The 14,372-nt window shown below is 40.6% G+C and overlaps 1 protein-coding gene across 1 annotated transcript in view; it reads right to left on the bottom strand.

Annotated features, from left to right (window-relative positions):
• Positions 1-1,648: 1,648 nt before the first annotated feature.
• LOC136151249 (uncharacterized) overlaps positions 1,649-14,372 on the bottom strand; it is a 226,314-nt gene continuing 213,590 nt past the window's right edge. The window contains 2 exon segments of the mRNA XM_065912192.1: positions 1,649-1,681; positions 1,985-2,191. Of these exon segments, the coding sequence (XP_065768264.1) occupies positions 1,649-1,681; positions 1,985-2,191 (240 nt within the window).

The raw sequence follows: 14,372 nt of genomic DNA, 5'->3' as shown, positions 1-14,372 counted from the left end.
ACAGGCAGGCAGGTTCTTTCACCATTGAGACACCTGGCAAAGAGGCTAGATCCTTTCAAAATGGATTCCATAGTGGACAAAAGAGGTAACACTAAAGTAAAAAGAAACAGGTGGGTGGGCTTTAGACTTGGACTGCAGAGGGAGCAGGACCCTGTGCCTTGGCTGAGATCTGAAAAAACAGGAAAAGCTGGCTTTGTATTTGCTAGCATCTCAGCTGGGAACAGACATAGAGGGGTCCAGACACACTTCCACCATCGCATGATCGACCATTATATAATCCCACAGCATGGAAAATCCAGGCAACCAAAACCAGGTAGGTCAATAAGGCTTCCTTCCCCATCTTGCAATCCTCCTAGAAGTTATCTTACTTTATTTTTAGCATAATGGTACTACATTTGAAAAAAATGTTTAAAAGTTGAATGATTTTAATCACGCATGATCCATGTTGTTGTTGCCCATTCACTAAGTCATGTCTGACTCTTTGCGACCCCATGGACTGCAGCACAGGAATGGCCAACCACTCCAGTATTCTTGCCACAAGAATGCCACGAGCAAGATCCATAGCACTGCGTAATGCATATTGCCCCCTTTTTAAAAAGACCTAAAATACGTTGCCAATGTTATCTCATTCATCTATCCCAAATCCCTATATGAGGCAGGTAGCATAAATATTCATAACCCAGTTTTACAGATAAAGATGGAGTCAGAGAAGTGGGAAATGACTAGACCAAGGGCCTAGCGCTCATGCAGGGGTGCAGAAGTGTCAGCAGCAGCCTGTGACCCAAAGCCCCAAAGAATTACATGGGGCCTAGTCGTCATCTGCCTACCCGCTTCCTTGCTGCAATATACACAACCCCCTCCTCTGTCAGGGAGAGGGGAGGTGAGACAACGGGTCTAGCGCACCTCTGCTTCTCTGAGAGCCTCAGATAGTCACTCAAGTACCAAATACCATTGTGGGCTGGGTTTTGTAGGCAGGAGAAGCACCCTAATCTGCAAGGCTGAGCTCTAGACAGTCAGAAATTTCTTCAAGGTTATATTCAAAGGGATTTTTATGAAGGCATACTTTCATCAACCTCATAACAGAAGCAGCTATAGCTAAACTCCACAGGGAAAGTGTGATGGGAATGGAAAGTTCCTCATGCTGCAGATTCTTAGCAACAGCATTGTACCACTGCGAAGGGCGTTTCAAGCCAGCAAGACCAGAGAATCGGATGTGATACGTATCTGAACTCTCCTCCTCCACCCTTATCTCCATCAAATAATAGGAAATAACACGCTTTCTGACCTCATGATTCAACACCACTGTTGATGCTAATGCAGGCTTCAGGTTCCAACATGCCTGAAAGTTTGAATTCTGAGACTATGAAGCGATGTAAAAGGGTTTTGTGTTTTTTCATTTTTTTCTTTCAAATAAATTCAGCTCACCAAAAGACTTTGACTTTTTAGAAGGAAATGTGACTAAGATTTTTGCCAAATTCTACTCTAAAAATTTTGAAACATTTAGGGAATGGAAGCTTTTCTTTCTTTATTTTTTTTCAGATTAATCTTATGGAAAAAAATATGAAACTGCACCATCTCATTCATTTTGTGTAAGATCATTTAAGCAAAGGGCTGTGCACTTTTCTGCTGCATCAAAGTGTCTATGGACTCATATTTCTTCTTCATCAATCTGCTGGTATTTCTAAATATTAACTGAGTCAAAGTTTATCAGGCAAATTCCTGAATTATTTCACGTAATTTGTTTTCTGCCTCTCTTCCAAAAGCTATGCCCAGAAACATTTTTTTCTTTCTTACGTGGTACCTTCGTTTCTTTAGGAAGACACTAAAATACATTTTCAAGTCCTATAAGGTATTAGAAGCATCAGTTATAATATGTTAGCAAATTAATTTTGAAGCTTTAAAATTGAGTATAAATACACCCACATGCATGCAGGCATGACGACATACACAGCATTTGCATTAAAATTTTTTCATGTATACTCACCTCAACAATGGCACCGCTAGGGAGCCTTAGAAAATGGCGGTATAGCTCTTGGAACCCACTGGGATAAACGATGTACACCGCTACATGAGAAGTAATATCTCCTGGACCAAGTGCAGTCACAGAAATTTCATTGTGCTGTTGGAGGTCACAGCTGGAGATGCTGGACTGGACGCCATGCTTTTTCCAGATATAATCATACACTGCCACCTAGTGAGACACAGAGACCCCCCCCCCAACCCCCCAGCCCCAGAAAAGAAGAGAAAAAAAAATTAATTAACTTCTGGCAAGAGCAGAACCAATTTTAAATGCATCTACAATAAATCTGAGAGTCTCTGCCATCTGCAATGCCTCTGCCTCCATTCCAGGCATATTTTTATGACATATATCTAAATAGTGAAGAAAGACAAATCCCCGGTGTGTGCTCCGTAAAGTTAATTCTACACAGATGAAGCTGTAATTGACTCCCATATTAACCCAAAGTAGGAAGATCAAGCAGGCTGCGACAATGACAGTGTTGATTAAAAAAAATGCTTACGAATGGTTTTATGAATGAGTGTTTGTGCTTTTCCATCCAAGATAAATCTTTGCTCTTTTTTGTTTCTTTGTAGTAAGCTAAGTCTCTGGAATCACCAAAACAGGGGGCAAGATAATTTACTGAAATGCACAGGGCAGGATTTTTGCATGTTTTGTTTACATACCACTTTTAGTTTGTGACAATTTCATTGTTTAAAGACAGCGTTTCTGTGCGGCCTTCAGTAAAGTTAACTGAGCTGTGAATGAGTTCAAAAGATATTGCTCTATCGCTTGTCTAAAATATTGGCAATGAAAGATTAGATTATACCACTCCAGAAAAATTTTTGAGGCTGATAAACCTTCTTGTGTCCAAATTTCTTTGTCATCTTTTCCTGCAATTGCTGAGCCATAGAAAAATGCTTTCTAACGTTTTCAGTTTCCCTATTCACATACTCCAGTCATTTCAGAGGTAAGTAAAGGAAAGTATTCAATTGATTTCTTTCTTCACTGGCTCCTTCTGAGGCAGAAAGCATTTATCTGTTGTGGCAGAAAGTTCATGTCAAACACGTTCCTCCAAGTTAACTCCTAAGATGATTTGTAAGTACTTTCAACACTCAAAAATATAGAAAGATTAAATAATATAAAGGAAAGTTCTGGCCAATTATTATTTAACTCAAGTCTCTAGTTGACAATAAACTCCCAGGATTCTAGCTGGTAAGCTTTTTCTTTGAAAATGAAAAAGTAAGATGAAAATCTAGGTGAACAGGTAAAGAAGTGATAAATGTCTTAAAATAGATTGAATTAAAGAAAAGATTAAGGTTGGATACAATTAAAAACTGACATTTATTGAGGATCTATCTATGTTAGTTTTTTCAGAAAATATAGATAAGTTTCAGAAACTTTCAGAAGTTCACAGTAAGAGACTGGTATACATTTAACTCAAAGCCAATTTAATTGTGATGAGCTTACAGAAGGAGACTTACCAAGGAGGTGAGGTTTGATTTGGGTCTCAAAACCTTACTGGGATTTCAAAATGTATGCAAAGGGCCTTGGGTGTGCCCAGCATGAGATGCAAAATGCATGGTGGGCTCAAGGGCCACTTCATGGTCCAGTGGACTTGACTGAAGGGCAGGGGTGAGAACCAGGATGTGAGGCTAGAAACATCATCTGCACTGTGGAGACACAGGATACCCTGCTAAGATATTCGTAATGCAATTCATAAAGAGGAGAAGGTTTTTTGAGTAGAAGACAGGCTTCATTTGACTTGCATTTTAGAGTAACAGAGCTAAAGGCAGAGTGACAGGTAGACCAGAAAGACGATAGTTTGGAGCTCATCTCACTAAAAGTAGATGAGGAGACCCTGCATTTGGGCAGTGGCAGTTGAATTGGAGACAGAGTCAATGATTTGTTTTTCTGAAACAGAACCGTCAGAGTTCAGTTGCCACCTAGATGTGAGCTTTGAGCAACAGATGTCTCAAAGGTGATAACAAGCACGGGTACCACTAACGAGTGATGCTACTGCAATGGGGCTGTGGCAAGCAGGCAGGACAGGTTTAGTGATAGCATTGACTGCATCTAAAGAAAGCATTTAATAAACTATGTCAAAGCCATAGTAGCAACAATGGGAATATGAACCACTTATATATTTATTTTTTAATCTGTGTGATCACCTGGTGGGCATGTTCAGCAACACTGCACATCCCCAAGTCAAATCAGGAGGTGGGTGGCCCCTCCCAGAGCCAGGATCACAACTGAAGCCTAAACCAGGAGCAGAACTGAAACCTCCTAGCTGTAAGTGCAGCTCCAGGCCAAGCATCACACACATCCCTGATATCTCCCAGCCTTTGGATGTAAGAGGATAGACTCTAGGCAAAACAGAGCAAAAGAAACGAGATGGGAATAAGCAGCACATCCTGGAGAACTAGGGGGTTTCTGCTTATTCTACAAAGAGCTTGGTGATACAGGAGTTAGCCAGGAGCCTTGCTGGACAGAAGCCTCTCTGTCCTGGAAATGCAGGAGGAGACACACCCACGCTCCAGTGCTGGCAGCACGGGCATGCTACATGACTCTGAAGATGTCTGCATGTGTCCGAAAAGGAGTAACTCTTGCTTTGGAAGCTGATTCCTTTTAGAACATAAGTGACCTTGAAACTTTGGGTAGTAAACTGTGCAGAGCAGATTTTTAGAAATAGCTCTTATTTCTTTTGATATGCACATCCTTCTTCCTCCTCTCCTTCTCAACCATCTCTAGTCTGAGGAAAGAGAGGAGTGAACTGCCTACTCCCAGAGACATCCCTCACTGATCTAGAGTCTAGGACGGGGATGGGTGGATAGACTAGAAAGGAAGGCCTTCCCTGGTGGCTCAGCAGTAAAGAATCCTCCTGCAATGCAGGAGACACTCCTTCAATCCCTGGGTCGGAAAGATCCCTTGGAGAAGTAAATGGAACCCTCTCCAGCATGGGCAATCCCATGGACGGAGGAGCCTGCTGGGCTACAGTTCCTTTTGGTCGAAGAGTCGGACGCAACTTAGCAACTGAACTACCACCACCCAGACTGGAAGGTAAATCAGCCTGATTGAGTGGTAGGCCTGGAGGTGGACAGTTCACACACACACACACCCTTGTTTTGTTATGTTGCAACTCTGCCGGGTTGGTGCTATTATTCCCATTTTATAGCCAGGGGAACTGAGGTTCAGAAATATTAAGTAATGTGCCCAAAGACAGTTGTATAATGATATTATTTACTAGGAAATAATCCTGTTCCTCTACCTCTGATTTACCCACAAGCTTTTCTTATTCTCCTCCTTGGTGTTTTTGGAGCAAGAACTCAGAGTACCTCCCTTGCCCCTTCTCTCTCTCTCTTTTTTTTTAAAATTTTTGTATCCAGGAAGCACCCACATCCTCTGCCTGTTCATAGTCAAGTCTTAACAAGAGCAGCCTCTTCTGAACATGACTTTCCTTCCAGCTCCTGCCTTATGGGGTAATGAGTGACCAAGCCCACTTGGCTGCTAATCGAGAGCTGCATCTTCCAAACAGCTTTAGGAGTCATGAGGCTGACATTTTTATTTCCTTTAGTCTGGTTCCTGTGTTTACTTAGTTTTTCCCAACTAGCTCAGGTGGGGAAAAGAGGCGTATATATCATAGTGGCCTCCTGGGACCACAAATTATCATGTAGCTCTGATATTTGAACCCAAATAGATCTGACTCTAAAGCCAATGTAACTGTTGATTACAGCACCTGGTAACATGTTTGACTGCAGAGACCGCTGTCTTTGCGTGTTAGTGTGTGGCTGAGGAATGGAACTGTGTCTGAACACGGTTCTGAGTTTTTCTGAATTTTTGAGCTTGCTGAATTTTTCCTCAGTAAAGTGTGCCTGTGAAAGAATCTATGGGAAGAGTTTTCTATCCTTGGTCTGAGCAGGAACTTTGCAAACATCCTTCTTGACTCAAAGAGAACACAGTGTCATTTGTCATAGAAAATCAAAGTAGAGGCAGCATCTGAATTACTACGGCTATTTAGTTTTATTAATATCCACGGAAAGTTCTCAACCTTCTTTGAATTGTAGATTCATTAGAAAAAAAATTACTGATGTTTTCCTCTTTATTTATTTATTTGGACCATACAGTTCTAATACTAAAGCAACTGTGGTCATTTCCAGAATTTCCAGCCAGCACTCCTAAAGATCCGATCATCAAACACATGTCCGGAAGTCATGTGTATGTTGGTCTCTCAGTCGTGTCCAACTCTTTGCAACTCCATGGACTGTAGCCCTCCAGGCTCCCCTGTCCACAGGATTTCCCAGGGAAGAATAGAGGAGTGGGCAGCCATTCCCTTCTCCAAGGGGATCGTCCCAGCCCAGGGCTCCAACCCATGTCTCCTGCATTGCAGGTGGATTCTTCACTGTCTGAGCTGCCAGGGAAGCAGTGGCATGTGGATCAAGTTAAACACTATTATTTGTGCTTTACGAGTACACACCTTTTGGAAAAAGGAAAAGGGAGAGTGACCCATAAAACCTCACTAGAAATGGTTAAGAATCTCTGAACCAGATGTGCACCCTGAAGAGAATATTTTCAGTTACCTGGTGATCTAGGGAACATTCTCCCATTGGCCACCAACACATCCTACCCTCCAGGTAATTGCTTTATATTCTGACTTACAACCAAAGACAGCCTGAAGCAGTTGGGGATGCTTAGCTTTGAAACCTTCTTAAAATCCTCCCTAGGGTTAAGAAAGTAGGACAAGGTAAAAAAAAAATAAAATAAAAAATAAAAAAGCAGAACATGGATGTTTTATAACAAGAACTAAACCAAAAGAGAGGCAGAGCAGAGGATGGACACAGAGAGCTGTGATGAAGCAATCACCGTTTGATTTTTCTTAAGCCCTTTGGCTCATTTCCAAATAATCTAAGTGGGTGGACATGATTGCCTGAAACTCTGTTCTCCTGACTTTTCACTCTATTTCTTTAAAACTGGTTGTTGGGCAACAGGCTCTTTAGCAGACTGGCTTGATCACCAAGCTAGACATTCACCTGTAATATTTCCTGTTTAGTTTTATTTCAGGCAATTGGGATCGAGGAAGGGAAGTTTTCGTTAAGGCAAATACCAGACAACGTAGACATTCTTGCTGAAAGTTAAGTGAGAGATAAAAAGAAGGAAGTAGGATCTGATTATTCTGTAAAGTGCATTTTATATAGATGCCTTTGTTTTTCATTTTCTAGTGAGTAATGGTTAAACTAGTTGGCAAACTAAGTAATGGTAATACATGGAAAATTGGAGTTCACTTAGTATTTCTGCAAAAGGATAGGCCAGTAGATCCTGACTCTGTCCTATAGAAATTGAAGTTAGTTCCACAAATGAACTCTCCTGTCACCTAAAATCTCTTTCGTTAAACCAATCAAATCTGTTCCTTTATTTCCACAAGAGCCCAGGGTGAGTTAACAAATCTTTTGAGACAGGTGAGTCAAGAGAGTATGTAGAGGGCATTTCAGAGGAGCTAAAACTGGCCTGGATCTGGAGGCATAAAAGCACAGAACCCACCAAATGCCAGAGCCACAAACAGTAATCCTTAAATGAGATTCATCGTTCAGCAGAAAAACAAGTTGAGGGCGGTAATTCAATGGTAGACGAAACAGGCCAGAACAGGTTCAAATGCTGCATATTTCACAACAGAGCTTAATTAAAACAGGACTATGAGGCTCTTAATTGCATTATAATAGTTCAGCATGAAATTAGGTCTGATGTGAATGTCCTTATAGTGGATTTGTTTATGTTATTATAATTACGCAGTGGTACATAGATTTACTGCATACATACATTTTTTTTTTTAACAGCTCTTGGGTGGATTTCTTTTCTTTCTCCACTCGAATTTGCACTTTATTTACAAGTGTGGAAAGTCAGCAAGAGAGAGCCTGGGTCAGGAAATTAGGTCATACCGGGTGACCCAGTTGGTCTCCTGTGTATTTGAAGCTTAGAATCCAAATACATTGTGCCTTGATGATCGTGATCTTATTCGCCAATTCTTTAGGAGAGAATATGTCGTTAAAAAACTGGGTCTTGGCAAAATGAGCATCTTACTTTTAAATGTTGTGTTTTGTTTTAGGAAACAAGGCCTTCCTTTTGAATTAATGAATGCAAATGTATGACAAAGACTGAGTTTGTAGTTCTAAAATATCACATGGTGGTGGTTTAGTCACTAAGTCATGTCTGACTCTTTGCGACACCATGGACTGTAGCCCTCCAGGCTCCTCTGTCCTTGGGATTCTCCAAGCAAGAGGACTAGAGTGGGTTGCCATTTCCTTCTCCAAAATATCACATATTCCAGTGTAAATTCTTCCCTGGTGGCTCAGATGGTGAAGTATCTGCCTGCAATGCAAGAGACCTTGGTTCAATCCCTGGGTCAGAAAGATCCCCTGGAAAAGGGACTGGCAACCCAGTCCGATATCCTTGCCTAGAAATTTCCATGGACAGAGAAGCCCGGTGGGACACAGTCCATGGGGTCACAAAGAGTGGGACATGACTGAGTGACTAACAGTGTAAATTTTAAAGAGTCAAAATTTCACAGATTTGGGTCTGATAAAACATGGTAATTCCTTTCCTGAAGATAGAAAAGACACAGCAAGAGCTGGCTTTCCAAATGATAAAAGGGATGCCGCTTCAGTGACAGATCCAGAGTTTAGACAAAGACGTAGCCGGCCCACATAAGAATCTGACCTATGACCTTGACTTAACTATGGAATGAAAACCTGGGATAACTTCAGAAGCTTTGGAAGCATGTACACCTTTGATGGTGCTTTCCATTTTTCTCCAAATATTTTTATTTCCTCGCAGCCTATGAATATCAGCAGCTCGGCACATCGCTTCATTTTGTGTGTTGCTTTGAAACAAAAGACAAAAGCGTGAATAGAAGACGGCTGCCACTAAGTGGCCTCAGTTGTGCCTGACCCTTTGCGACCCCATGGACTGTAGCCCGCCAGGCTCCTCCGTCCATGCGATTCTCCAGGCAAGAGTACTGGAGTGGGCTGCATTTCTTCTTCCAGAGGATCTTTCCGACCCAGGGATCAAACATGGTTCTCCTGCATTGCAGGTGGATTCTTTACCACTGAGCTACCAAGGAAACCCAATAGAAGATTACCGACAGATAAATTGGGTAATTAAAATGATTATGCCTTGATGTTTCTTTCTTAGCACAATCATTAGGAGTATAGAACAAGTATTTAAGTAAATTTGAACCAATTTTTAGAAAGGTAATAAACTATGTTACATTGCCAAAAACCCAGACTTCTGAACAAAATTACCTGTGCTTAATTTAGCTAGAAATAATGCAATTTGGGGAAACCTAATGTAGAGCCATATGTGGTTGTATACACATGTAGAGTAAGTTCTGTTATATGAGCATAGCTAATTTTGGTAACCCCTCAAACATTACCTCTTGCCTCTGTTATCAGAAATATGTGTTTCTCACACCACAATGGCACAATTTTTACAAAACACACTCTGAAACCACAAAGAACTTGACTCCTGGTTAAAACATTTTGCAAAGCTCCTGGGAGCAGAAACAAATGCAAGAAAAAGATGCAGGTTATTTTAAGTAAGTAGAAAGTCACAGGTCTTTAGCAACAGCCTCAAGGTTTTCCCTTGTATGCAAATGTTAATAATATTACCAATGCAACTAGGTATGAACAAACTGTAGATCGGTTTCAGAGTAAGTGTAAGCATAGAGCATCCTGTCTCTGCCACTCCCTGCCTGGCCTGGGAACAATGGCTACCAAAATGAAGACTGGACTACGAGGGTGAAAACCACTCCACAACACATCCGAGATTAGGACTAGAGAGTAAATCAAAGGATGACAGAATGGAGAAAGGTAAGGAAAAAGACAAAACTTCTCTGCTCTAGCCACCCACTGCTCCTTGAGATAAATCCTACAGGTGATGAATTCATTGTTTATATGTAAAATAGTCATAATGATTTGGCCAGCAGTATTTTCCACCTGTCTATTCTACTTTCTATAGATGCAAGAAAAAAATTTAATTTTAAAGTTACTGTGTAACACATATAAATCAAGAGGAGAGAATTGTGCAATATACCCAGATCTTAGCATTTTAAAAAGAGTCTTCTTTTCTTCTCCTGAATTCCAGAAAGAAAAGAAAAAAATAACCCAGCATGAATTTGGAGGTTACTTATCTATTTGCCCTAATATTTTAGTCCCTGATCTGACAGAACCGAAGAAAAATAATTGGACTGACTTAGATCAGACAACCAGTTTTAGTCCAGTTATCAAAAGTAAAGAAATCTGACTACTTTTTTTTTCCTTTATAGGTAGTAGGCTTGCAATGTAATGCATAAATCTGGCTAAAGTTTACTCAAATCCATTAAAGCCAGTATGCTGTTAAATCACTAGTAAAATGAACTTCGAGTATCCTACTAATATAAAGACCACTTGCCCTTAAAAAAAAAAAAAAATGACCCACACCTCTGCTTCAACGTGGCGCTAGTGGTAATGAACCTGCCTGCCAGTGCAGTAGATATAAGGGACATGGGTTCAGTCGCTGGATTGGGAAGATTCCCTAGAGGAAGGCACAGCAACCCACCCCAACGTTCTTGCCTGGAGAATCCTGTGGACAGAGGAGCCTGGCAGGCTACAGGTCCCTGGGGTAGGACAGAGTCGGACCCTACTGCAGCGACTTAGCACTCACACACTGCTTCAGTGTGAAGGGCACTGAAGCAGAAGTCTTTCCTTGCTGTCAGGGAATTCTTCATCTCACCATGCTGCTGACTAATATTTGGTTCTTATCTCATCCTTGACTTTAATTTTCTCCAATGATAGAAAAATACCAAAGTGTAATACAAACAGAAGATGGGGGAAAGGGTATTTTTTATGTGTATGTGTGTTTTACTTTATTTTCAGGGTGGATTACTCCCAAACTTAGCTGCCCAACTATTTTTGTGTCAACTAAAATGAACCTGGGCTTCCTAGGTGGTGCTAATAGTAAAAAATCTGTCTGCCAATGCAGGAGACATCAGAGATACAGGTGTGATGCCTGGGTTGGGAAGATCCCTGGAGAAGGGCATGGCAACTCACTTGATTAGTCTTGCCTCGAGAATTCCATGGAGAGAGGAGCCTGGCAGGTTACAGTCCATGGGGTCGCAAAGAGTCAGACACGACTGAAGCAATTTAGCACACAAAATGAACAATACTGTATGAATTATAAAGTCTCTACAAGCTAACCAAATTAGTCCAAACCCAAGTTAAGTTGTGTAAATTGGCTGAAAATCTATTAATAGAAGGGAGAGTTGGTGGCAGCAAGAGTGAACTTACAAACACGGAACACGGCCTTACGTGAGCTTCCACCATGGCACTTGAGTGTGTCTTCCCAGCCATCCATGGGGCTCACTCCCTTCCTTTAAAATGCTACTCAATTGTCACCTTATTCATGGGGTCTTTCCTGGCCCCTCTAATATGTAATAGCACCTCCACCCTTAGCCACAACCGATGCTTTATTTTCATGGTAACGTTACTGTTAAGTCTTACTTCCAAACCTATACACTGCATATTTCCTTGTTTGTGTCTGTCTTTCTGAACATAAATATAAACTTCATAAGGAAAGGGACAGGGTCTGACTCATAAGAGGCACTAAACAGATATTTACTGAAAGAATAAATGATATCGTGATACCAAAGGATTCAATACTGAAGGCAATCTGCTTTTGTTTTGCTTTGTCGTGCTTATCTCTGAAGCTACTAAAACTGATTCATTTTTTCCAACTACAAAATTGATGTGTGAGACATCTGCCCTTTTATGTCAGTCTTATAACAACACCAAGGCCCTTCCTTCAGAAGTATCAGTGAGGTGAACTCTCTACCAAATTTCCGCAATGCAAGTCTGAACTCCCTATTTCTTAATTTAGTGAAGTTTGTTCAGCTGCTATCTTATCACATCACCCCACCTACTCCACCCACAAGCCAAGGATGAGCCATGTCATAACTCTCCTGGAATAATAGCCCTTTGCACGCACATAAAACCTTTACTCCAGGAGCTGCAATAATTAATTACCTCATCAAACAACCCTACAAGTAAAGAAAGTATTGTTTTGATTTTATAGATGATAAATGTGAAATAAAGGAAATAAAAATCACATTCATACCTTTCATAAGAGTACTGAAGAGACAAGGAAAGATGGACTGAGTCCAGGGTTTTTCTCATGCAAAGAGTTGGTAGAGCTTTTAATGGTTTACTAACAAAAAAGAGTATAGTTAATTGAATGCCCCCCTCATAGGGAACAGGGATTATTTCCTGGTTATTTTTCACAACTATAGAAAAATCAGTATGTGTCATTTCTGCTTTAAAACTAGAGTTTTTTACTGTTGTTATTCAAAACCTTTTTGAATCACTCATTCAAACTAGGTGTGACAACATAGACAGGATAAAATATATTTTCTTGGCCTCTATGAAACAGAATTTAGTAAGAAAAGTGAGAACAAGTGCAATTAAGTATAACTAGTAAGATTTAAATGCCCTGTGTGCATGGGTGCTAAGTCACTTCAGTCGTATCCAACTCTTTGTAACCCTATGAGCTGTAACCTACCAGGTTCCTCTGTCCATGGGATTCTCTAAGCAAGAATACTGGAGTAGCTTGCCATGCCCTTCCCCAGGAGATCTTCCAACTCAGGAAGCAAACCCTTGTCTCAGGCATCTCGTGAACTAGCAGGCGGATTCTTTACTACTAGCACCATCTGGGAAGCCCTTAAATGCCCTAGGAGAAGTAAAAATTCTAAAGGGTTTGAGAAGGAATAAGTCAAGACAGAGAATGATAAGAATAGATGGATCTTGTGGGACACCTTCTCTGTGCTAAGACTTAGAAGGGAGAGAAAAAGTAGATATTTTTTATTTGAAAAATAAAAGGATGGAAGAATTTAGTGTTCATCTTTTAGGTGGATTCTAGTTTGTTGACTTTCAGTGAGTCTAGGTTTTCAGAGCGCTCATTTCAGTTTATCAATTTCATTGTCACTTTTGAACATTAGATCTTAACTTTTCCTTGAATGTGGTTTTCTCTTTGAGCAAGAAATTTCCAGAACAGAATAAAGAAAGAAGAAAAATAGCATATAGAAAATTAATCACAGCAGTAACTATTTCAGGAAAGATTAATCAAGAATAAGAATTATAAATAATACTTATTTAGGACTCATTATGTAAAAGGATCTGTTTGAAACACATTCATTCATTAGTTCATTCATTCGACCATCCACCCAGAACCTACTTATTGAAATCCTACTTTGTACCAGAGAATTACAGAAAATGGAATTGAATTAAAGAGACAAAACACTTGCTGTTTGTAAGCTGCCTTTTTAGTGGAGGAAAACAAATAACTAAATATATCAAAAGTGCTGTGGAGAAACAGGAAACAGAGCAGGGGAACAATCAAGCAGTGGGTGGAGTCAGGAGGATAAAGGGCTATTTCACTGCTAATTTGATTTAGAATTTTAATTTTATTCATGGAAAACCTTTCCGAGTAGGAGATATTTGAATAAATGTCTGAAAAATGCGAGGGTACAAATCAAGTGCATAATTGGGAGAACAGCACCGTTTGAAGAGGGAATAACAGGTACTGTGACTTTGAGGGGACTCCACTTGTCTTAGTTTCAAGGCAAAGCAAAGAGGTCAAAGAACTGAAGCAAAGCAAGCCAGGGGAGACACAGGAGAGAAAACCAGAGCAGAGAGAGTTGGGGGGAGGACCTGCGCGTGGAGGGATGTGTAGGCCATCAAGGAGTATGGATTTCTCTCTGAATGAATTGTGAAACCACGGGACATTTTTGAACAGAGGTATAACATATAAGACATTATTGGGATTTCCCTGGTGCTCCAGTGGCTAAGATTCAGCACTCCAAATGCAGAGGATCTGAGTTCAATCCTTGGTGAAGGAACTAGATCCCACATGCCACAACTGAGACTCAGCATGGCCAAATAAATGCAAAAAAAGAAAAAGAACAAAAAGATAATATTAAAGGAGTCACTCAGGCTGATGTTGAGGGGTAAACGGGGGATGGATAAAGTTATGGTTTGAATTGTGTTTCCCTGAAAAAGCAGAGACATTACTTTGCCAACAAAGGAACGTCTAGTCAAGGCTATGGTTTTTCCAGTAGTCATGTATGGATTTGAGAGTTGAACTATAAGGAAATCTGAGCACCAAAGAATTGATGCTTTTGAATTGTGGTGTTGGAGAAGACTCTTGAGAGTCCCTTGGACTGCAAGGAGATCCAACCAGTCTATTCTAAAGGAAATCAGTCCTGGTGTTCATTGGAAGGACTGATGCTGAAGCTGAAACTCCAATACTTTGGTCACCTGGTGCAAAGAGTTGACTTGTTTGAAAAGACCCTGATGCT

The sequence above is a fragment of the Muntiacus reevesi genome, chromosome 20 (genome assembly GCF_963930625.1).
Source record: "Muntiacus reevesi chromosome 20, mMunRee1.1, whole genome shotgun sequence".
Classification (NCBI taxonomy): domain Eukaryota; kingdom Metazoa; phylum Chordata; class Mammalia; order Artiodactyla; family Cervidae; genus Muntiacus; species Muntiacus reevesi.
The sequence above is the reverse complement of the archived record's forward strand: the minus strand, read 5'-3'. Positions and strand labels throughout refer to the sequence as shown.